At 34.4% G+C, this 24,458-nt stretch overlaps 1 protein-coding gene across 6 annotated transcripts in view; it reads left to right on the forward strand.

The window, feature by feature from the left end:
- Window positions 1-24,458, forward strand: part of LOC144968879 (phosphatidylinositol 4-kinase alpha-like) — a 110,597-nt gene that overhangs the window by 15,377 nt on the left and 70,762 nt on the right. For 3 of the 6 annotated variants that reach the window (XM_078907695.1, XM_078907697.1, XM_078907694.1), the window contains exons 5-14: window positions 535-610; window positions 1,103-1,394; window positions 4,513-4,735; window positions 5,750-5,821; window positions 7,191-7,287; window positions 10,069-10,269; window positions 13,884-13,984; window positions 14,651-14,910; window positions 18,161-18,256; window positions 19,959-20,054. In XM_078907695.1, the coding sequence (XP_078763821.1) occupies window positions 535-610; window positions 1,103-1,394; window positions 4,513-4,735; window positions 5,750-5,821; window positions 7,191-7,287; window positions 10,069-10,269; window positions 13,884-13,984; window positions 14,651-14,910; window positions 18,161-18,256; window positions 19,959-20,054 (1,514 nt within the window). The remainder of the gene's footprint in view (window positions 1-534; window positions 611-1,102; window positions 1,395-4,512; window positions 4,736-5,749; window positions 5,822-7,190; window positions 7,288-10,068; window positions 10,270-13,883; window positions 13,985-14,650; window positions 14,911-18,160; window positions 18,257-19,958; window positions 20,055-24,458) is intronic. The other 3 variants (XM_078907698.1, XM_078907699.1, XM_078907696.1) reach the window with 1 other exon arrangement.

A 24,458-nucleotide genomic window follows, 5' to 3' on the forward strand; every position in this document is an offset into this window, starting at 1 on the left:
AACACCTTACATGTTGAATGTCAAATCCTACATGTGGAGTGTTGCTGTTCTTCCTTGTCCAGCACTTTATGGATATTTTGTGGATATTACACAACAGGAAAAATCTTATTCCTATCTTACTTACTTACCCAAACTAGCATTGATTGTACTCAAACCCTTTTGTCTTTTGTCAGGATGGAATTTTTGGATGTCTTTGATAGTTATTGTTGGTGGCTGATGAGTCAACTGCTAATGGTTTGGTTGTAGGGATATGTGTCAAAGTTCATCTAGTTCTACAGGTTTACTTTCAAATAGATGACGTACAAGTTTCATTGAGTATGTTGGACATAAAGAGTAAGAAGGGGGTGTGCCCGTTGTGAATTCTCAGTCACATATCTTCCTATAAATATAATTTGATTTTTGGGAAGTGTGTTATTTACATGAGTTATTGTGTAGAATTGAATGAAAGATTGAATGCTCTTTAATGTGTTATTTACATTAGTTATTGTGTAGAATTGAATGAAAGATTGAATGCTCTTTAATGTGTTATTATAGATACTGGACACACAGATGGCTATTTTGGAGTCAATGACCAAAGTTTGCGAAAATCCCATTCCGAGTACCTCAGCAGGTAGGTTCTCATTTGTTACTATTTTTCAAATGCATTGGGAACATGATGAAACTTTGAAATTATGTTCCATATACGATACTTTAATGGTGCATAAATTAATAAGTTTGAAACTGATTGACTGCTCTTTCAAGAATCAGTTTTTGGCGTGAAAATGTTGTAAATAATAGCTTGATGATTAGTGAAAAAGATTTCTTCCAAATGGGAGTTGATTTTGTTATTGGTTTTTTATACATCCACAATAAACAAACATCAGTTTTATAAGAATGAACTCAATGAAAAAAATATGTTGTGGTTAGAACAAATTGGTTTGAAGTGTCACAAAATATTAATCACTTGATAAAAGATGATTGAATCAAAAATGGGAAAGGCTGCAAAGTCATTTATTTTTTGATCGGGCAAATCCTGGAATTTTCACAGCAAATGAATTTTAATATCACACTAAGTTAAAAAAGTTATTGAATCACATCTCACTCTTTCTTGACTCCATGACAGAAACATTGTGCTGTCGTCAGATTCCAATACTGTTGGGCTTGGCACGTTCAATGGGAAGATCAAGTGACGAGGAACAGTCTTTGATTTCCTACCTCTTGTCTGTCCATCCACCTAAGACACCACAAGGGACCATATCCGAGCCCGAACCCATACCACAGAAGACCAATTTTAACACATTTCGCTCCATTCTTCCACGTACAATGTCAACCGTTTTCTCTGACAGTGTGAGTGCCAATGTGGAGGTGGTGGACGGTGCCATTGTCACAGATAGAAAGACCAGTTGTCGAGAAAGGTAAAGTCATCTCACCTCATCTGCTCTTCCTTCAAATACTTATCAGTTGGCAATGTGGCCAAGCAAATGAGGCATTGCACTAATAACCAGAGGACCTGGTGCTCTCTCCGTAAGAAATTTGAGCACCCAACCAATTATATACTTGTTTAAATTCAGACTGAGGTTGCATTGTGCGGCTATGTGGTCTAGTGGTATGACACTCGCTTTTACGGAAGGTCCTGGGTTCGAGCCTCGCGCTCGGCGCATAGTTGAGTCCTTGGAAAAGGCTCTTTACTCACATTCTCTCACCGTACTCAGGTGTAAAATGAGTACCTGGCCGTTAACAGCGTTGTCTTTGTCCGGAAAAATTGTAATATCGCCTAACAGGCGTCATGTCTCGTCCTACATGTTATATGTTGCTGTTGACCAGGGACCCCTTGTAAAGCGCTTTGAGCACATTTAGTGGATATTGCACTATATAAGAGCTCGATTATTATTGTATTGAACGGTGAAGAAAAATCTGCATAAAGCAATCTGCAATAGCTCTTAGCGTGATCTAGATGCCTGCAGATGTTGTTTTTAAACAACAGAATGGCACACTTTACGCCACATCCTGGTTTGTAAGCAAATTAATGACTATCACTTAATGGCATAAACTGGTTCAAAATTTTGATAAGAACAAATGTTTCTAAAGATTTCATGACTATTGAAGTCAGTGCAACAGGGCGGAGATCGTTTATTGATTCAAATTTTTCGTTTTTGGAACAGGGAGAATTTTTGAAGTTTTCGAAATTGCAGGAATCGAAATGCATTGGAGGGATATGTTAAAAATAGGTGTATAAATGGAGGAAAGGTGATGGGCACATTCTTTTAACAATTGTCCTTTCAACCCATCCTGCCCAGCAGCCTTCCTCTCGTTTAGTTTAGAAAATACGAATCTCGTTTCTTCTTCACTGACCTCAATAGTCATTTCATCTTCCAAAGCCCTGTCTAATTTATGTTTTATATTTTCAATATCAAATTTGTTTGCTGTGTCGAACGTGAATAAAATTTGTTCAGAGTTACAATTTCGATATCTTTTGGTATAATCGTGGGCTTTGGATTATAGTTGACAGCAGTTTTAAGCCCCCGCCATGTGTCCTTTATATCTCCAGAAGAAAAGCATTTTTCAATTTTATTTTTGTACTTGTCTCTCTCTGCAGCTAGATATTACTCTCTTTATCTCTTTTTGTTTTGTTTTAAGATCTTTTTTGTTTCCACTAGTAAAGAGAGTTTTCTTTTGGCTCAATCAAAGTTTTAGATCTTTTGTTATCCAAGGCTTGTTGTTAGGATAAAATCTTATTTCTTTTTTACAACACACCAGCTGTTCACAAAATTTTAAATACTCACACAGTCATTCAGCTCATCCTTACTATCACATGATTCGATAAAAACATTCCAGTAAGTGCATTCAAAACAACCATGCACATCTTCACACACACTTCTGTTCCAGATCTGTACACTTTTCTTTACTGGTTTTACACGTTTAAAAACAGGGCGGTAGGTGGGGAGTAGCAAGAGCATGCAGTGGTCAAATAAACCTAGTGGGGCAAGGGTGAACATTTGTCACTATTTTTAACATTACACAGGAATAGATCTAATGTTTTTTTTTGTCCCTTGTATCGCAGTCTACGTATTGATAATAAAGTCCTGGGAGAGTGAAATCATTACAGTGGTTAAAATCACCTGTGACCATCAATATGGTGTCGGGTTACTTTATCTGAATGTCCTGTATGTCTCTCCTCAAAATATTATCTGCTGTGTTGTTGTCTGATGATGGTGGAATGTAGACGTTGATGGGGGTAGATGATTTGGTCATGAAGGTATGGTAAGAAATTCAATATGATTGTCACAGTACACTTTCTTTGTCTGACAGTTATTGGGGTGGCACCATTTGTTGTTAATGTATGTGCACACCCCACCCCCAGTTCGTTAATTAACATTAGTCCGATCTCATCGAAATAGTGAATATTGTTCAATTTCAAAACATGACAATGGTATGTGAGGAGAGAGCCAAGTCTCGGTTAAAGCTATTTTGGAGGTTAAACGATAGCCACTATTAAAACGACACAGTGAATACTTCATCAATTTTATTCTTTAACTATCATACATTACCTGCCACTACACAGGGTAAAAAGGGATGAAAAGGCCGTCTGTTGAATTTTGTCTTGATTCTTCTTCCTTACTTTAATATAAGATGTGTCAACAGTGGGTGGTGGGGGTGTCACAGGTTGAAGGGATCAGAGAGTCTCTGGAGTAGATATTATCGATAGGCTTTGGGAAGCAAAATCACAGACTAAAACACAATTTACAGTTATAAAAATGCTAATAAGTATACAAATCAGGAACAATATATATTTCACATCCATTTTGAATAAAAAATTAGACGTAAATTCCGGCGATTGAATGAGAAATGAATAAAAATATGTGTAGAAAATAGGTAAATATTCACAACACGTCTGTTGTTGTCGGAAGCCAGCGTTATAAATATGTCTGGCAACATCACAAAGAGAAAGTTACATTCATTGTTTATTGGAGAATAATTTGACATGACAAACTATGTATTTGATAGATTATCTCAGTGATAAAATGTCAGTAAAAAATTGTTAATCTATTTGTTCACATACAGTAAATATCCTATTTGTTCACAAACAGTAAATATTCTATTTGTTCACATACAGTAAATATTGTGCTATTTAAAGGCTTACACTCTTCACTCACTTTTATTTTTTAAATAATGAAAATGCATAGCTAGGATCATTTTGGTCTCAAATACGAGTACCTTCTATAGACAATCATAGAAACAATATAAGCCTGAAGACTTGGATTGAATTTAACTCTTTGTAGGTCAGATTCAAGTTTATTTGATCAAACATAATTTCTCCCATTCTCTATCTAAAAACAACAGCAGATCATACCATTTTCACCAAGGGAAGTCTTTGCCGCGTTTCTCTTTCTTTGATGAAATCCGTTTACTCTGTGGTTATATTCAGATAAATAAAGGGAGAAGTTATTGTTTGAATAATCCAGATTAACTGTTAGAAGACTTTTATATATCTCCACAGTTTTCAAAGTTTCTTCATTTTGTTGTCCATTGCAGATCTCCCTCTCCCTTGGACATGTCTGTACGAGGAGAAAGTGTTAGTAGTGGCATCAACAATGGAACTTCCAGTCAAATGGACTACGATCCAGCTCCCAGCTCTATATATTTCAACAAGATTGCCTCTAGTTTTACAAGAACTCGACCTTGGGGATTTGAGATCATTCCAGAGCAAGATCATCTTAAGTTCAGTAACCGACATCAAGAGAACATGGTCCAAGTGGTAAGGCTGTTATGTTAAAATCAAAATCAATCTTACAAATCTGTTAAACATCGAGATGATTCATTAACAATTGGATTAAAAGTTCCAAGTGAAAACAAAATAAACATTAGACATTGACATAGTTACTGCTTGTTTGATCATTATTAATGATGAAAACATGACAAAGTCTGAGGTAATGGAAATGGTTCTAAGTCTTATAGTACACAGCAGAAGCTTATAACTGGTGTGAAAGCTTTAAATTAAGTGCAAAGGTGGTCAGCATATCAGGGATTAACACAAAATGTACTGCCATCACCATCATCACTCTTTACACAAATAGAGTTTTTTCAGTGATCTGTACAAAGCAATGGGATGATGAAAATAAAAATTCATAAATTTTGATGGATTGAAAATTTGGCTTTAATTTTGGCCCTTTGAATTTTTATTGGGTTATGACGATCTTTTTTATTGCACGAAAGCAAAGAAGCTGCCAGGTTTGTTGATAGACAAAGCACATGTTTGCACATCTATCTTTGATCCCCATTCTAACTACCAGACATTTTTATTCCCTTCAAGTTCAATTATTTTATGTTGTTTACCTAAAACAATGCATAAACACCAATTTAAATTATAAATAATCCACATCTCTAACAGTTTGGCTCCAGCACTGATTTCGTCTTTCTGTGCTTTCACACGATGATCCATAAAACCATACCTGAAAAAGAATAGAGGAAAAATAATCAATTTTCAATTATCATAGTTTTTTTCTTCATATGAATGCAATGTTCAGCTATCAGAAAATGTGTCGTTTATATTGCAAAAAATACAAAGACAGCAATTGATGTGATTCATACTAAATATGAATGTGAGCTGCACAAGATGCACTTTGTGTAGATGTAAACAGACAACAAAAACTAGCTGTGGCTAGCATGTATGGTATTGATCAGTGTCACAGGGGTTATGAAGAGCAAAATATGAATGGTTTTTATCTCTATATGTGATTATTAAGATATGCTTATGTGTTTATTCCACTAGACAAAGCGACTAATGGAGAAGAACGTGATGACATCACTGGACCAGGCTGTCAAAGATTATCTCTCAACTGTGGTAAGCAGTCATTATTTCTGCTTGTCCAAAATGTCTCTTTTCTACAAACTATCATGGATTTGCATGGGTTCCAGCTCTCGGAGTATTCCCGATTTCCCTTCATAATTTAAAGTCTTATTTTGACTTTTTTTTTTCTCTTAAGATGGCCTGAGTCTGTTTAGAATTTCCTTCCTCTTTTTTGACAACAAATGTTCTCACTATGTTGTCTGCTACCCATTTTTCACTCATTATCTTCCTCCCTCCTCTCTCTCTCTCTCTCTCTCTCTCTCTCTCTCTCTCTCTCTCTCTCTCTCTCTCTCTCTCTCTCTCTCTCTCTCTCTCTCTCCTCCTCCTCTCTCTCTCTCTCTCTCTCTCTCTCTCTCTCTCTCTCTCTCTCTCTCTCTCTCTCTCTCTCTCTCTCTCTCTCTCTCTCTCTCTCTCTCTCTCTCTCTCTCTCTCTTTACAGCACATTTTCATTTCAAACTCTGTCATTATTTTTTACAAAATCCACAACTTATACTTTCAAATATATCTGAAATCTATCAAGATAACTCATATTTGACCACAGAAACAGACAGAATTTTTTTTTAATGTACAGGAATGCCAAGTTTCATCTATTTATCTTGATTGATGCTAGAGTTTTAGCATAATTTCATTAAAAACAACCAAATGCAATACCCTCAAATGCAATAACAAGTACCTCAAGTCTAAGTGATACTCGGCTGCTAGAAGCTGTGGATTGTAAAAAGTCATAAACAAAAATGAATATAACAGCTTAAAAAAAGAACAAAATACCAAACACGGAACGTTTCGGGCTCAAAACCCTTCTTCAGCCAACAACAAAGAACAATAAAGACATAAATACATGACTAAAGTCCAGACAGACGACAGAGATATTTTTTAGGCCCCCTCTGTAGAAAAATCTTGGAAAGATTGATTTTTAAAAAGGAGATTTGGGAAGGTATTTGACATTGTTTACATATCGTATAGTCCTTAATAGAATGTTGTATGCTAAAATTCTTATGTCAGTATAGAAATTCCTGTGAGTGGAGTCTGAAATTCCTGTGAGCCAAATTCTAATTGTCTTCTCTAATTAATCAGTTTTAAAAAGGTAAAAAGCATTTGTGGACTGAACTACAACTGTATTTTATTTGTATTGAAATCAGCTAAAGATCTCTTGAAAATCACTTTAAGCGCACTTTGTGGATTTCGTGCTATATTTAAGTTCATGGTTTTGTTTTTGTGAGAAGGGTTTGATTTTGTTTTCTTCATACCACAGTATAATGTTAGATTGAGGTGGGATAGTGGAGGAAAAGTGGAAATGGTATAGAAAAATAAATTTAAAGTGGATTGAAGGATTTATTGAGATGTTTGTATTTTAATGTTCCAGAAAGGAAACCCTTCTCGTTTTCCTTATAAGTCATTCAGTGAGACTCTGATGGTTGTCATGGTTACGCTGCTACGAGACATTTTAGAACAAGAAAAGGGTAAGTTGAAGTATATTAAAAATGGAAGTAGAATGGAATATATTGGAGAAGATGATATACATGTATATTAAAAATGGAAGTAGAATGGAATGTATTGGAGAAGATGATATACATGTATATTAAAAATGGAAGTAGAATGGAATATATTAGAGAAGATGATATACATGTATATTAAAAATGGAAATAGAATGGAATATATTGGGGAATATGATATAACCGAAAAATGCCCATTGCTCAGCAACCAGTGGAGATTTTTTAATTCTGTAAATGACATGATATTCCTTATTTCCTTACGGATATTCCCAGAAATTATGAAGTGCATCATTTTGCACAATGAATTTCTAGACGATTTTAAAGATGGCGGCCCACCTTGAAACTTGGTCAAAGGAGGAAATCAGAGCTGTCATACGTTTTTTGAACGCCAAAAGTCTGAATCCTACCGAAATTCATAAAGAACTTCAGAGTGTATATGGTGAGCATGTTATAAGCCGTACACAAGTCTATCACTGGTGTAATTTGTTTGAAGCCGGCCATTCCGACTTGACAGACAGGGAAGGGAGAGGGCGTTCGATAACTGCGACGTCAGAAGACAATGTGAAGCGAGTTGATGAGCTTATTCGTCAAGACAGGAGCTTGAAACTTCATGAAATCGCAAGCAGTCTTGAAATTTCGGAAACTTCTGCCCATAGAATTGTATTTGATGAACTTGGCTACAGGAAAGTCAGCGCAAGATGGGTTCCTAAGCAATTGACAGACAATCATAAAGAACAAAGATTGGACATCTGCAGGGAACTTTTGAGAAGAAGCAAGAGCTCACGCAGGGTTCACGGGCATACTGCCAACGCCGGCGGAGACTTTCTAGGGTACGATGTGACTTTTCTTGACAGCATAGTCACCGGTGATGAGACTTGGTTGCACCATTGCACCCCAGAAACAAAGCAAGATTCGATGACATGGAAACATCCATCCTCACCTGTCGCGAAGAAATTCAAAGTCATGCGGTCAGCAAAGAAAATAATGGGAACTGTTTTCTGGGACAGTCGTGGTGTTATTCTGTTCGAAACCTTACAACCTGGAGAAACAATCAATGCTGCAAGGTACTGCCAAACTCTTGACAAGCTTAGGGAGGCCATTCGCAGAAAGCGCCCAGGGCAGTTGACCAACGGGGTCATTTTGCAACACGACAACGCTACACCCCACACAGCACGAGTGACGCAAGGTTGGCTAGAGAAATATGGATGGGAGATTTTGCCACACCCACCACACAGTCCAGACCTCGCACCATCTGATTATCACCTCTTTGGGCCACTGAAACGTGAGCTGGCAGGAAAGCGCTTTGATGTCGATGAAGAGCTTGTTGACCATGTGCGGAAATGGCTACAAAACCTTGACAGAAATTTCTTCCGAGAGGGTATCTATTCCATGGTGCGGCGTTGGCAGAAGTGTGTCGACAGACTTGGCTGTTACGTAGAGAAATGAAGGACGAGTCAAGGTATGAACAAGAATTTTGTTGATAGCATAAAAAACGCGGATTTTACAGGCATTTTTCGGTTAATTATGAAAGAGCCCTCGTAGAATGGAATGTATTGGAGAAGATGATATACATGTATATTAAAAATGGAAGTAGAATGGAATATATTGGAGAAGATGATATACATGTATATTAAAAATGGAAGTAGAATGGAATATATTAGAGAAGATGATATACATGTATATTAAAAATGGAAGTAGAATGGAATATATTGGGGAAGATGATATTCATGTATATTAAAAATAGAAGTAGAATGGAATGTATTGGAGAAGATGATATCCATGTATATTAAAAATGGAAGTAGAATGGAATATATTGGAGAAGATGATATACACATTCTGGAGTTTGAATAAAGGATGCAGAATACGAAATAGAATTAACTAGAATATTTTGGTATGGGATTAATTTTTCATAAAGAAAAGTTAATAATTACTTCCCCAGGGCCTTAAACAATCTACAAGCAGCAGTTACGTGATTCTGTCTTTATGTCTTTAAAGTGAACCACATAAAATATCATTTATTCTGAAGCACAGGGCCTAGAACGAAAATATTTAATTGAATCATATCTAAATATATATCTCTCTTTAACATTAATTATTCTTTATTTTTTATTATGTCAATGCATGACTATTTGTAATGCATATTTATTGGATCAAAGTGATTTATCAATATATTGATTTCATAATTTTTTATTATTGTAAACTTGCCCTTGATAGATGAATAAATTGTTATTGTTATCAATGACAAAACTATTGAATGAAGAATTAGGGATTGTAGGGTTAAAGACACAGAGACCCCTACCATTCCACATTTCGTGGAATCATTCTGCTAAATCGTTTCACATTCAGCATTCCTGCTCTCAAGGCTGATATTCTACGTTTTGACAACAAAGATTAGAGAATAAAAATTAATTTAAAGGGTGCCTACTCTTATAGCCTTAAGTCTTGTGAATGAAATTCATGCATTTTACTGTAAATAATGTAAATAATTTGGGTACATTAGAATATTATATTGTCAATATCTCATTTTTTCTTGGATTTTTGATAATTTAGTCGAAGTTTCTAATCTGCCTCATTTACCTGCCTTGAATTACATGCAAACCAAACATGTCACAATTCTTTTTGTGTTTTTAAGTCCTTTTCCATGGATTGGGGTAGGGGTCTCCGAAAATGCAATAGAAGAATATTGAACCAAAGTTACATCAATATAGCATTTTATTGGATAGAAGTATTCGTCGTTTTCCATTCCAGATGTAGCAGATCCATTCCTAGATGAGGTACATCAATTTGTGGGTGGCTTGTTCCACACATGCCAGGACCTCCTGGCCAACAAGCCATCCAGCCAGCTGACCCACAATGAGAGAGTGACAGAGTTTAACCCTTATCAAATGACGGTCCACGCTAATGGAGCTTGTGTGGATCTCATGTTATGGTCCATCAGAGAAGAAGCTGGTATGTCATTTCTTTCATCGTATCTGGATACGCTGGGGACAGTTGCATGTCAATAGAAAATTAAGGACAATACACCTATAAATATACCAACAAGCAGGATTTCATTATCTTTTACTGTACATAAAAAATCAATCTACAAACCAAAATGTATGATTAAAACAGTCATCAGACCTTCCGTCTTAGATTTGCAATTTTGGAAATCTGGCTCGAATAATTTCTTTAAAAATTCTTGGTCATTTTATTTGGCTATTCTAACCCATTCAAGTCGTTTATATCCATCTTTTTCTTATTATTATTTACCATTGACATAAAAGAAAGCATTTTTATTTAGTTCTCTAAACTACCACTTTTAAACACTTTTACAGATAATTTTCTTTGTAATACAGTGGTCTTCGTTTGTAAGCAGAGTCCTTGGAAATCGGGCAGAACACGCTTATTTTTTAAAATAGTAGGACTATACTTCTAACCTGATTCCAGTTGTGTTTGTGCCAAGTCGATATCCCTGAGGTCCAGTGACTTTCTGTGGAAGTATTTCTATTCACCTAGTGGCATGTCTAGAACTGTAATTGGCCTGAGGTCCAGTGAATTTCTGTGGAAGTATTTCTATTCACCCAGTGGCATGTCTAGAACTGTAATTGGCCTGAGGTCCAGTGAATTTCTGTGGAAGTATATCTTTGCACCCAGTGGCATGTCTAGAACTGTAATTGGCCTGAGGTCCAGTGAATTTCTGTGGAAGTATTTCTATTCACCCAGTGGCATGTCTAGAACTGTAATTGGCCTGAGGTCCAGTGAATTTATGTGGAAGTATATCTTTGCACCCAGTGGCATGTCTAGAACTGTAATTGGCCCACATCAAATTTTAAAGAAAATGTTCTTTCTATTTGATTTAAAACTTTATCATTTATGTCAGTTGGTTATCATAGGTCTCAAATTTCCGCTATTGAGTGGATTTCTGTTTTTTCAAGTCCTCTGACATTTTCTTGTGCTTTGGCTCCAGGCCCTTAGTATTATCTCCACATCTTTAAAAGTCGTTGTTAACAGTCTGGTTGTCGGGACTTATCCGTGTTTATTAGTTATTTAACATTTTATTTTCCTTTATATGGTATGATTTGTGTATTAATAATTCTATATCTAACCAGTATTGTCTTTAATGAGGCATATTGCTGTACATCAGTTAAGATAAAATGGACATTCCGCGGAAGCCGTGAAATATTCCTCCCTTGACTTGAGATCTATGGCTATGGAAGACCCCTTCTACACTAAAACCTTTCGTAGTGTTTTGAGAATTATCATATAAATATCCAGATGAATATGTGATACAATTTGAATGTTCTCAAATATTATTCATACTTGCATTATTTGTTATACAGATTATGTGAAGTGAAAATGTTAAAAATCAGCAGCTTTGACAAGGATACATCCAATCAGAAAATGAAATGCTTATAAAGATATAAATGTGTGAACATTAACTCATCCTTTTTTCTGGTCTGTTCCTGACTTGTTTTTCAACCAACCTTTGGTAAAGGTGTAGGTTCTTAATCAATGAATAAATATACACCATTTTATATTTGCTTATCTTTTTAATGTCTATAGGTGGGATTTCCGATTTCCCCACTATTTAGAGGTTCTCTTTACTTCCTCTACTACTAAGAGTATATATATATATCACACCAAAGAAAATATCTCATGTCACTGTTGAAACACATTGCTCTAAAACTGCAATCTCCCAAATTTTGGTTCAAATCTTCCTGATTTCTGTCCCAAAACTCCCTCTCAACTGATGTACCAGGTTGTCAGTTTTGCTAATGGTTAGTTGTCTTGATGGTTGTAAGTTTGCTCTCATCTCCATTCTGGTCGTCCTTACCAGGTTGTCAGTTTTGCTAATGGTTAGTTGTCTTGATGGCTGTAAGTTTGCTCTCATCTCCATTCTGGTCGCCCTTACCAGGTTGTCAGCTTTGCTAATGGTTAGTTGTCTTGATGGCTGTAAGTTTGCTCTCATCTCCATCCTGGTTGTCAGTTTTGCTAATGGTTAGTTGTCTTGATGGCTGTAAGTTTGCTCTCATCTCCATCCTGGTCATCCTTACCAGATTGTCAGTTTTGCTAATGGTTAGTTGTCTTGATGGCTGTAAGTTTGCTCTCATCTCCATCCTGGTCATCCTTACCAGATTGTCAGTTTTGATAATGGTTAGTTGTCTTGATGGCTGTAAGTTTGCTCTCATCTCCATCCTGGTTGTCCTCCTCCTTTTCCTCCACTACTGCCACCACCTTTTCCTTATCATTCTCCTCCCTCTTTTTCTTTTACATCACGGCAACTTCAAGTCTTCACAACCTCTTTCTCCTCCCCCTCTTACTTTTTCTTCTTCTTCAAAATTGTCTTCATGCTTTGCAGCTTTAGCTCTCCCCTTCCTAACTCCACCCTTGTAATACATCTATGCACGACACCAATTTCCACCCCAATAATAGGACACATGATGGACCTGTTTTCATCAAATAGGCAAATCAATAAAATTGGTATTGTTTTTTACAAGAGAGTTAAAAGTATGTTTAATATCCACAGAGCATTTCAATAGTTTCACTTCTCTTTTTAGAAAAAAAAACCTGGTTAGAAAAATGACTGTGCTTATAAGTGGGGTTTCGTGATCAGAGCATGCTTGAAACAATGGAGACTCGTGGGGCACTTTTATACCTGTCCCTTGTTTCCATTTTTCAGTGATGATACTTTTCCGCGGATCCGCGGAAATCCGCGGTTTTCTTTCCTTTCCTCGGTTTTCCTCCTCAGATCCTCGATCCGCGGATATTTCCTTCATTTCCTCCTTTTACTTTTTTTTTTATATAATAAATCTTTAAAAAATACCTCCTTTTTAAAAAAAAAAAAATATATATAAAAAATTTCCTCCTTTTACTGGACTCCGGGCGTTTTAAAATTGAACGATCCAGCTGCGGGGCTTCATCGCCACTGCGCCACTGCGGAAGTGTTCATCGACCATGTTTATTCGTTCGATGTGGTAAGCTAAGTATCGAAGCATCCTGCCTACTTTCCTGTGGTGCAAGAATGTTCTAGGTGAGTTTTCCGTTTTTCCGAGACTTTTCCTCCTTTTTGACTTTTTGTGAGTATCATCACTGATTTTTAAATTAAAAACAAACAAACTAAAGAACCCAAAAAAAAACAAGAAAAAGAAAAACTAAGCTTAAAAGCCTCAGCCAAATAAACCCTCCAAAAACAACAACAAATGTAATTATAACGCATTGTATGAAGTCTATTAAGACAGGCATAAGTTTATAGTTATGTCTTATCGAGATCCTTGTTAGATGTTTTGTTCAGGTCATAATTTTTTTCTCATAATACATAATATATATGGATGTCTCGATATTGCAAGGAAATGGACTGGTATCAATCCTTGTTTTTGGATACACATGTCCACCATGCTAGCAAAACCAGAGTAAACTTCGGTTTCATGGATCTTATTATATATATATATATATATATATATATATATATATAATAATATATATATAATAGTTGTACATGTCATAAATGTATATCGTTTTACAACTTATATATCATGTTATAAAGAAGACAACGATGATAAAGTTTTTATTCTCCATATGTCCAGATGCTGAAAATTTGTGTCTCAAACTGACTGAAAAGATAAGCACCAACACAGAGAAACGGCTCCTGTTGTCACATACACCTCTCTTACTGGCCTCTCTAGAGGTAGGATTTCTCTCTCTCTCTCTCTCTCTCTCTCTCTCTCTCTCTCTCTCTCTCTCTCTCTCTCTCTCTCTCTCTCTCTCTCTCTCTCTCTCTCTCTCTTATATATATATATATATATATATATATATATATATATATATATATATATATATATAATGTGTGTGTGTCTCAGTCTCTTACTGCCTATCTCTCTCCCTAGATGCTGGTGATAAACTTTGATGGTCCATTGATAAATAGATTGTAGTGGTAAACTTTAATTGTCCATTTAGGAATAGTTATTGGTGGTAAATTTCATTGGTCCATTTATAAATAGATGGTGGTGGTAAACTTTAAGTGTCCATTTAGGAATAGTTATTGGTGGAAAATTTCATTGGTCCATTTATAAATAGATGGTGGTGGTAAACTTTAATTGTCCATTTATAAATAAATGACAGTGAAAATTTTAAATTGTCCATGTATAATATACGTTAATGGTCCATTTATAATATATGTCGGAAGTAAATTTTAAGGGTGTATTTATAATTAAATGTGATGATGTTAAATTTAATGATCCATTTGTAAATAGACGGTGGTGGTAAACTGTAATGGTCCAGTTATAATAGATGGTGGTAGTGTCCATTTATAAAACAAAATGTTGATAAATAATGAATTTGCCATTTATTTCAGGCTTTAGGCAAACTAGCTGTTAAATTCCCACACTTGGCCAGTGCAATGGTTTCCTCCCTGAGAGAATTCTTGGTCAGCCCATCTCCCATTCTTTCCAAACTCAACAAATACTCGCTGTCAGAGCATGGCACTTCTTCTCTTGGACGCAATATTCGTATTTTGGTCACTGACGAGGGAGGTTACAGGTCATTGTCCTCCAAGAAGAGGCTGAGCAAGACTTTGGACAATTTAAGAGATAATGCTATACATAACATTTGCAGGTATGTCAATTTTATAAATGTAAATGAGATTAATACATGCAATGAACAGGAATCAGAAATCCAAACAAATATCACCCCCTTTTTGAAAATGTAAATAAAATAATTATAAAGAAACAAACAAACAAACCACTAACCACATATGAAAACAAATAAATAAAACAAGACAAAAAATAAACAAGATCACCCTGAAAGAAAAGAAAATAATTTTTTAAAATAAATAAAAAATTCATTGCCTATGATGAAAGCAGTATAGTCCTGTTGTTTGTCGCAATGGTGGGTTTTGATTACCATTGTCTGTCATAATTGGGGCTCAGCGGCATGGTCTTTGCTTCGTACCCGTAAGGTACCAAATTCGATCACCTGCCACTGCGCTGTGTGGCCTTGAGCAAGTCACCTCACCCTAGCTCAATTTGCAGCACTGCGCTGTGGCTCACGCCTGGGTTATTCCAGTCTTCCCTTGGAACAGACACTAGAGACAAATTTCCCCTATGGGATGAATAAAGAAAATCTCTACTCTCATTACATAAGCCACTTTAGGTAATGATTCCACTATTCGAATTATGTTTGGATTATGGAGACATGACTGTATCATTATAAAGCATATTTCTATGGATTCTCCATTCTCAAGGCACTTTGCTCTCCAGTAAGTCACGAAGTCGCAACTTTTAATTTTATACAGTATGTCATCTGCAAAGTATCCCATTTTAATAATAATAATAATGATAATAATAATAATAATATAATGATAATAATAATAATAATATTAATTATAATGATAATAATAATAATAATATTAATTATAATGATAATAATAATAATAATGATAGTAATAATAATAATAATGATAATGATAATGATAATACTAATAATAATGATAATAATAATGATAATATTAAACATAATAATGATAATAATAATAATGATAATGATAATAATAATAATGATAATAATAATGATAATATTAATCATAATAATGATAATAATAATGATAATGATAATAATAATATAATAATAATAATAATAATAATAATAATAATAATAATAATAATAATAATAATAATACTAATAAATAATAATAATAATAATAAAAATAATAAGAATAATAATAATACTCTATTGTATCCCAAAAACAAAAATTGAAAGATAAAAAAAGTATATCATAATATATTATATGTATAACTAAATAGCAATTTCACAGGCAAAATTGTGCTTTATATTTGGACAATTTCATCACTGTAAATATTAAAATTGTCATTGTAAAGGTAACAAAACAAAGAAATTGATGATTTAATATTTACATTATAAGATATATAGTAAAAATCAAAACTAATTATATAACATGATTATTATTTACTTTTAGCAGAGATAATCTACTCTAGTTTGTTCCCTCTTTATGGAGTGATATAGATTTTTGCTTACATCCCCTTGATTTCGCAAGGTAGTTGTATTATTTTCTATTGGGGTGGTTTATCTCACAGAGTGCTTTTGCCTGTCAGTATTGATTTTCTTTTCTTTTCTTTTCTTGTAAGGCACTTGCGACATATTTAGGTCATTTCAGCGCCAGTAAAAAGGGGAAAAAAAAAAAAGAAATTCAAAACATTCTAGATTTATGATTTAAACCGCCCTAGAAATAGTAAGACAAAGGAAATTAGTTCAAAAAAATAAAAGCAATCAATTTGTTTAGTTTGACGTCACCTAAAAATCTTATCAAGACACTAGCACAGGATCCCTCCAAGAGGAACACACTCAAATGCTTACACAATATCATATCTAAAAATAAAAACTACAACAATATACAACAGAGAAATTTAGAAGGAAAAAAAATCATCTGCAAAAAAAACAATACTTTACATTTAACTGTTCCCTCTCAGTCTCAGCCTAGGACTTCAACCAGGGCCAAGACAAAACAATGTCATCCCATTCAAAAACCAAGACAGAAAGCAACCTGGAAAATGAAATTTAATCAGAGGATTGAAGACACTGTCAAGGAGACCTCCCTGCCCGCCATGGGCAAACCAGCCTTTCCAGTTTAGTTCTTTATTTGGAGCTTGAAAAATTATTATTAACTAATGCAGTGAATATTTTAATACATTTGACTTTCACTTAGAATAGGTACCACAGGCAAAAAAAATAAACCAACTCTAACGATTCTACTATCAAATAGTTCACTAAGACACACAAACAACACACAAAATCAATAAAATCGAACAATAAATTATAAAGAGGTTTTGTGTTGTTTTTTTAATTTATTAAAATTATGGTGCGATTATAAAATTTTGAAGCAAAAAGTTTTCATCCACTTTCGATTATGATTAAGAAAAAAAGGTAAAGATTATCAAAGTAATACAAAATTCCTGATATTAGAATAGTCAACATATATTTCAAGATGAAATAAGGTTTCAAATGATTATTATTTATAATTACTGAAGTTATTTTGCCATGAAATATTTGAAAAAAGACAAATGACCGTGCTCATAACATGAACAATATATCAATCAATATAAATTAGATTATGAACACACATCAAAGGTGGGTGGAGTTAATCAGTTTCCTATCCCTTTTACATTTTTAGTTTTTCATTGATTTATTCAAATCTATAGAGTAAAATGGAGCCTTATGTTAATAAATAAATATAGAACAAGACTCCACTACTACCACTCTTCTTAGTTGTAGTGGTAGCAGGCTACTATCACCTTGTGAAATCCATGGGAAATCACTCTTGGGGAAACCTCAGGATAACTCTTGGAGTAGATATTCTCGTTATTCATTCCTCGGCTATTAGAAAGCCTAATACTGGATAGCAGGAAAGATCTTCAGTAATTTTTACTAACACAGACAATATCTGTCGCTGCTTGTAGCCAGGTTCTCATTCACCTGGGTTGGGAGAGAAGTAATGTATGCAAATTTCCTTACCCAAAGTACATAATATTAGGCACAAGAATTTCCTTACCCAAAGTACATAATATTAGGCACAAGAATTTCCTTACACAAAGTACATATTAGGCACAAGAATTTCCTTACCCAAAGTACATGATATTAGGCACAAGAATTTCCTTACCCAAAGTACATGATATTAGGCACAAGAATTTCCTTACCCAAAGTACATGATATTAGGCACAAGAATTTCCTTACCCAAAGTACATATTATTAAGCACAAGAATTTCCTTGGAGCCACCATAAGGTTCAATCATAGATGCCATTTTCCTTACCGTATCCATTTAGTGTGTGACAATGTTTGTTTTTATTCCAGGGCCCTAAAGGCAGGTCATCAATTGGATCCTGAGTGTGTCCCTGCTTTCCTTGCATCCATTTCCAATCGACTGTACAGGGCTGAACTCAGTGACAGGTTAGATTTTTTAAAACTTTTGTGGATCATGTCACCTTTTTTGTTATTGTGTAGTCAGCTTTGATGCCCCTCCACCCGGATATAAGCCAGACATTCTTGATATTGTGTTTCAGGCAAACATCATGATTTTTCTTCCAATCAGACTCAGTTATTCCTCTTTTGATATTGGTTCATTCTTTGACTGTGGTGTTGAATTATTTTTAAACCTATTTAAAAAAAACAAAAACTATTGTCTATGAGGTTACAATTGCATTTTAATCCATTTACACAGAGAAAACAGTTAATTTGACTTCTTCGAAGTTTGAATTGTCTTCCAGTTACTGCTTTCTTGATTCAAATGGCAGAATTATTTTTTTTTGATGCTGACATTTACTGTAGGCTTTAGTTTAATCAACAAAGGGAAATGATAATATAGATTTTAAATCTCCTTTTCAGCATGAGTGTGGATTAGCAATTTATTTTTTACGAAATCAGACAATGATGATGTGAAATAATAAATTATATGAATCCAAGACAGATAAATATCTAACTTATGGTAAACTCTAAATATCAAATTCTGATTAAACCGTACATTCATTTCCATCTTTGTTTTTAAAAAAAATTATATGGAGCTTCAAGCCATAATATTTGCATTTGCTGACTACATACGTTATCATTTGTGACATCCCCCTGCCCCCCTCTCTTGTTCAAAGCCGTATTATATGAACAGTAAGATGAAGAGAACAAAGGAACTAATTAGCTGATGATTAAACACAAGGGCGTGGATTCTGACAAATTGTAAACAACTGGAGGATGCAATCGAAGATTACCTGCCTTAATGGGGTCAATGGTTTCTCATGTAAATCATTACAAAATATGCCCCATCCCCCCTCCTCTTCAAAATATCCTGGGACTCGACAATGGAAATTATGTAAAAAATGAGACAATGAGAAGCACTCATTCAACTTTACGTAGTTGGAAAACAAAGAGCTTTCTTAATTCATTCCTACAATTTTTTTTTCCACCTCCTTTTTTCTTTCACACACTTAAGCATAAACACACTCACCCACCCACACACTCATGTTTATAAAGGCTTACATCTTTTTCTATTTCCCTCCCGCCCTCACTGAAATACAAGCGTCTCTCTCTCTCTATCTATCTCTCTCTCTCTCCCTCTCTCTCTCTCTCTCTCCCCCTCTCTCTCTCTCCCTCTCTCTCTCTCTCTCTCTCTCTCTCTCTCTCTCTCTCTCTTTCTCTCTCTCTCTCTCTCTCAAGGTAACATTATACAGTGTCATATTTGAGTAAAATTAGATACATTGACACAATATGATGTCATAGAGAATGACAGTGAATATTGTCGGCAAATAGAAATGAAAAGGCTGAAGATCAGATCTCTGTGCTTTTTACTTTCCTCTTTCTTTTTTTAAAAAAAATGTTGTTGTTGTTCCGGTTTGCATCATAGACTGGTGATCAGTTCTGTAACTGAAATGTGGGGGAACTTTATGGTTTGGACTCATTTTATTTCTTTTCCTTGTTTCAAGTTTAAAATCAGATCAACAGTTTTGTTAAGTCTACATCCGTGTTATCATTCCCTTTTCTCATTGAATTATTGTGTTTTTATTTTGCTATGCATTCATTGGTGCCTGCTGCATGCATTTGACACTCTGAATGTGGCGGCTCCCCTTGCATGATTTTGACATAACTCATTTGAAATGATGTCTAGGTCAAAAACAGCTGAAGGTCGCTGGAGACAGCTGAAGATGGTGATGAAATTCATCCAGCCACAGGCCATTGAGTTTAAACCTGCAGATGTCAAAAGGCAACAATTCATTTTTCTTTAGACCTTTTTTCTTTTCACATTTGTACCTTTTATAACCATTCTGCTTTGTGGGGCTCATTCACCTTTTTGATAACACTAACACTGTGATATTTAATTTTCCCTCATAACAATTGCACATGCTGAAGGTATTAACCTGAAAAATGTTTGGTTGGTGTTAGCATATTGAAGTAAACAACAATAGACTTGAATCATAAAAATTATTTACTTGTAGATCGTGTTTAAAACTTGTTCCAAATTATCAATTATTAATGCCATTTTAGTTCACTTCATTCAACTTTTTCATCCAAGTCACCCTATCCTATATTTGACAGTCTTATAGAATAACAACCAGGTGTTCGTGAATTGTCTTTTCAAAACTGTAATTATTGTAATCACCTTGTTTTATGACAACCTTATGCTTTGATTAAGGCTTAAAAGAGAAGGAGTAAGTTATTTATATCTCAAATATCCTTAAACATAATTTAACACCGGCTTGAGATGAATTGAGAATACATATAATGTAGTGAAAGAAATACATTTTTTAAAAATAGATCCAAAGTTGAGGTGCTCCAACCAAAACACAGGTATCTGGAATTGTGGTGTTAAAGTAACTAACACTTGTTTTGTTATAATCACATGTCATTTCATAGATGTAAAATGTAATCGGAACAATACTTCGTTCTATCATTTTAAGCAGGAATTCACAAACATCTGCATACCAAAGTTGTTGGTGACATGATTGTAGCTCTACTACATCATTTTAAAGTATTTTAAAAGGACATTCTTGAAAATAATGGTGGAAATAATGTATTTTGGGTTGATAAAGATTTTTTTCCTTGAAATATGTGACCTCTCTAAAACGTCATTCCTATAATTGAATTTCGGGCGTAACCCATAACCTTTGAGTAAAAATAAATGTCTTCATGAAAGAAGAGTGAGTTTTGTTTTTATTTTAATTCCAAACAATTTACTTTTCCTAATTCTAAGTTTATTTATCCTTTTCATTCCCATATAATACCGTTTTGAGACAGTAGGTCACATATAGATTGTGTTGTCTATAAATGATAAGCTACAAATCACTGTCCTCAAGCCTTTCCAGTTATATTTGTGTATTCCTTGTGATTATTAACCCATTAACAGCTAGTCTGCTTTTCCTTCAAGTCATGGCAGACCTAACCATTCTCATCAAGAGAGCAATGTTAGTGACGAAAGAAAACTTGATTATTCAACCTGCTAGTGCTTTCTTCATGAAATTGGCAGGATTTTCAACCAAAATGAAGATGTCCCATTTATTTAAACAATTGAGTCTGAAATACGCACAAATGAGAAAATGAGTCTGAAATATGCACAAATGAGAAAATGCAGTATCAACATTTAGAATTGTTTGGAAATGAATTTTTTTAAAATGTCTTCCTTCCCTTTGCTAATTTGATCCGTTCCCTAAATTAAGATATTTGAACCAAGATCTTGAATGAAAATATGATATGTTTTATTTTAATATAGAACTATTGGGTTGTTGATGGGTGTTTGTTGGTAAGTGTAAAACACTAAAGTATGTCATGTAAGAGTCAGATGGACCGACAAAGGCTCTTGTATACAAGTAGTAATAATTATTGAACTGTGACAGAAACAGGATCAGAGTGACTCCCAGCCATTCTGTTGCATACGTACCCATATCCTAATCTTGAAATAGCCTTTTCCCCTTTTGACGAAGTTCCCTTTTCATCAATATTTTCATATAATTCACACTTGAATCCCTCAATTTTATCCTCAGATTATAATAGTAATAATAATGATAATAATAATAATAATAAATAATAATAATAATAATAATAATATAATAATAATAATAATAATAATAATAATGAAATAATAATATGAATAATAATAATAATAATAATAATAATAATAATAATAATAATAATAATAATAATAATATGATGATGATGATGATGATGATGATGATGATGATGATGATGATGATGATGATGATGATGATGATGATGATGATGATGATGATGATGATGATGATGATGATGAGATGAATGAAGATGATATAATAATAATATGAATGATATGCATGATGATCATAATATAAATAATATATACTATTCATACTACTATACTACCTACTACTACTACTACTACTACTACTACTACTACTACTACTACTACTACTACTACTACTACTACTACTACTACTACTACTACTACTACTATTACTATTACTACTACTAATAATAATAATGATAATGTCAGTGGTGATATAGCTTACATTTGTTTCCTCCTGATAATAGTGATTATTATTAATTCCAAATCTTTTTCAGATTTTTCACATTCTTTTGTGGGTATGGATTATTATGATGCAAAGTTCTCGTTCTTTGTAAAAATGTTTGGGTTTTGTTGGGGTTTTTATGTTCTTCCAGTTCTGAAATTAAGACACAGGAAACAATTTAATTCATTATTTTTTCTCACGCTTTAATTTGTTTTGTTTTTAAAACTCAAATGACATTTTATTTTCAAGCATCAAATGTTTTATTATTTAAAAGAAGACAGTTAAAAGATTTTCATAAATGGCTTGAATTAAAAGTATTAATGATAGATATTTTGATTATTGATTTCTAAGATCAAATGAACATATTTGTTTTTAATTTCTAACTATAAGGTTTTGCCAAGGGATGCCCTGATACTCTGGTCTCAATGTATAAGCTCTCCAGCTACAAGTACCATCCAGCTATAAGCACACTTGGGTCATAAGACTAAATTTTTTTCTATATAAGTTTACCCCTTTATAAACAAGCTCACCGAAAAGGACTCCACATATAAACTTTTCCAGCCATTACTATTATTTAGGAAATAAAATAAAACTAATAAATAGCTTAGAAGAAAAATACTGTATTTTTAGATATAAAAGATAGACAGTCAAGTTTACCAGAAACCATCAAAATGCTCTGCAAATATTATATGGTTCCACCTCAGTATACCATCATTACTTTCCTTTCACAAAACAATTGACACCCCATCCAGTGATGAAATGCTGGGTGGGGTTCCTGACCTCCCATAGTGGGCAGGGAGGTACTTACTGTGTCTTCTATCCCCCTGTACCTGTTTTCCAATTGCTTTCTGTCTTTGTCTTGGAATGAGATTACTTAGTTTTGTCCTGACACTGGCCAGAGTCCTTAGCTAGGAGGGAAACAGTCAAATGTATAGTTATAGTTTTGGGAGATGATATTTTTTTTCCCTTGTAAATCATCTCTCTGTTATTTACTGTTATTTTTTTTAAATTTTTAACATATGATTTGTAAACATTTGAGTGTATTCCTCTTAGTCGGGACCTGTGCTTGTGTCTAGATGAGACTTTGAGGTGATCTCAAACTTAGTACTTTGATAGTGTGCTCTTAGAATCTACACCTGTTCCCTATTTGAACCAATTCCCCTTTGTCTGCCTTATTCTTGGATGCTTTAATTGTAATTCTAGAACTTTTTACTATCCCGTTTTCTTCCTTTTTACTGGCACTGATATGACCTAAATGTGTTGCAAGTGCCGTAAAACCCTTAAACACAAACGCTGTGCTGAAATGGACAATGCATATCCGTCATAAATCTTAAAAGTGATAACAGTAGGCAGGTTCTGCAGCTCATTTCAACGGTGCAGGGAAGGAGAGTTGTCCACTTGGATGACGTTGTCTGGGTGCTGGAAGCGAAGAAAGGGAAGGGAAGGCTCAATCTGTCACCAGATGTGGTCAAAATTTATCATTGATCAAGACAGTCATTTGAAAGACCACTCCATTTAAGTGTTATCCATCCTTCCTGAGTACAGAATTTTGTGGCCAGTTTCAAGATCTTTGCCCCTCATCAGTCCAGAGTGATTCACGAATAGAAAGGATATCTAATTTGTATTTCTCCATCTTTTTCATGGTCTGTGTAAGCTTTTCTGTCTGATCATTCCAAGCTCCCACCATGACAAGGAATTGGGCATGTGGCGGCTTTTCCCAATTAGAGGGGTAAAATGTAGAGGGGAAAAAAACATTTAGTTCCCAGGGATTTTGTCCCGATTTGCCAGTTTCCCGATTGGAGAGGTTCCTGATTTGGAGTTACAACAAATAAACTAATTGTCAAACTTGAGTAAAATACAGACATTTTTTGATGGATTAGTCAACGAATGGAATTAATTTTGTTTGTAAAATTAGATTTCATACAAAAATCTTTGGACCAAACAAGGGAAGCTTTGCCTTTTAGATCTGACAGAAGGCATGTTGTGATAGACTAGCGTCCTACCAAAAGTTCCTGTTGACTGTGACAGAAACCGGGGTGAATCCTGGCTCCGTGGGCTTTGTCCAAAGGATTCATTAAAAAATCCTATGTCTATTTTCTTGTTGAACTTAAGTGACTTTGATTTTGTCA

Source organism: Berghia stephanieae, chromosome 3 (assembly GCF_034508935.2).
Source record: "Berghia stephanieae isolate SIO BIC M18660-M18661 chromosome 3, UCSD_Bste_1.3, whole genome shotgun sequence".
Classification (NCBI taxonomy): Eukaryota; Metazoa; Mollusca; class Gastropoda; order Nudibranchia; family Aeolidiidae; genus Berghia; species Berghia stephanieae.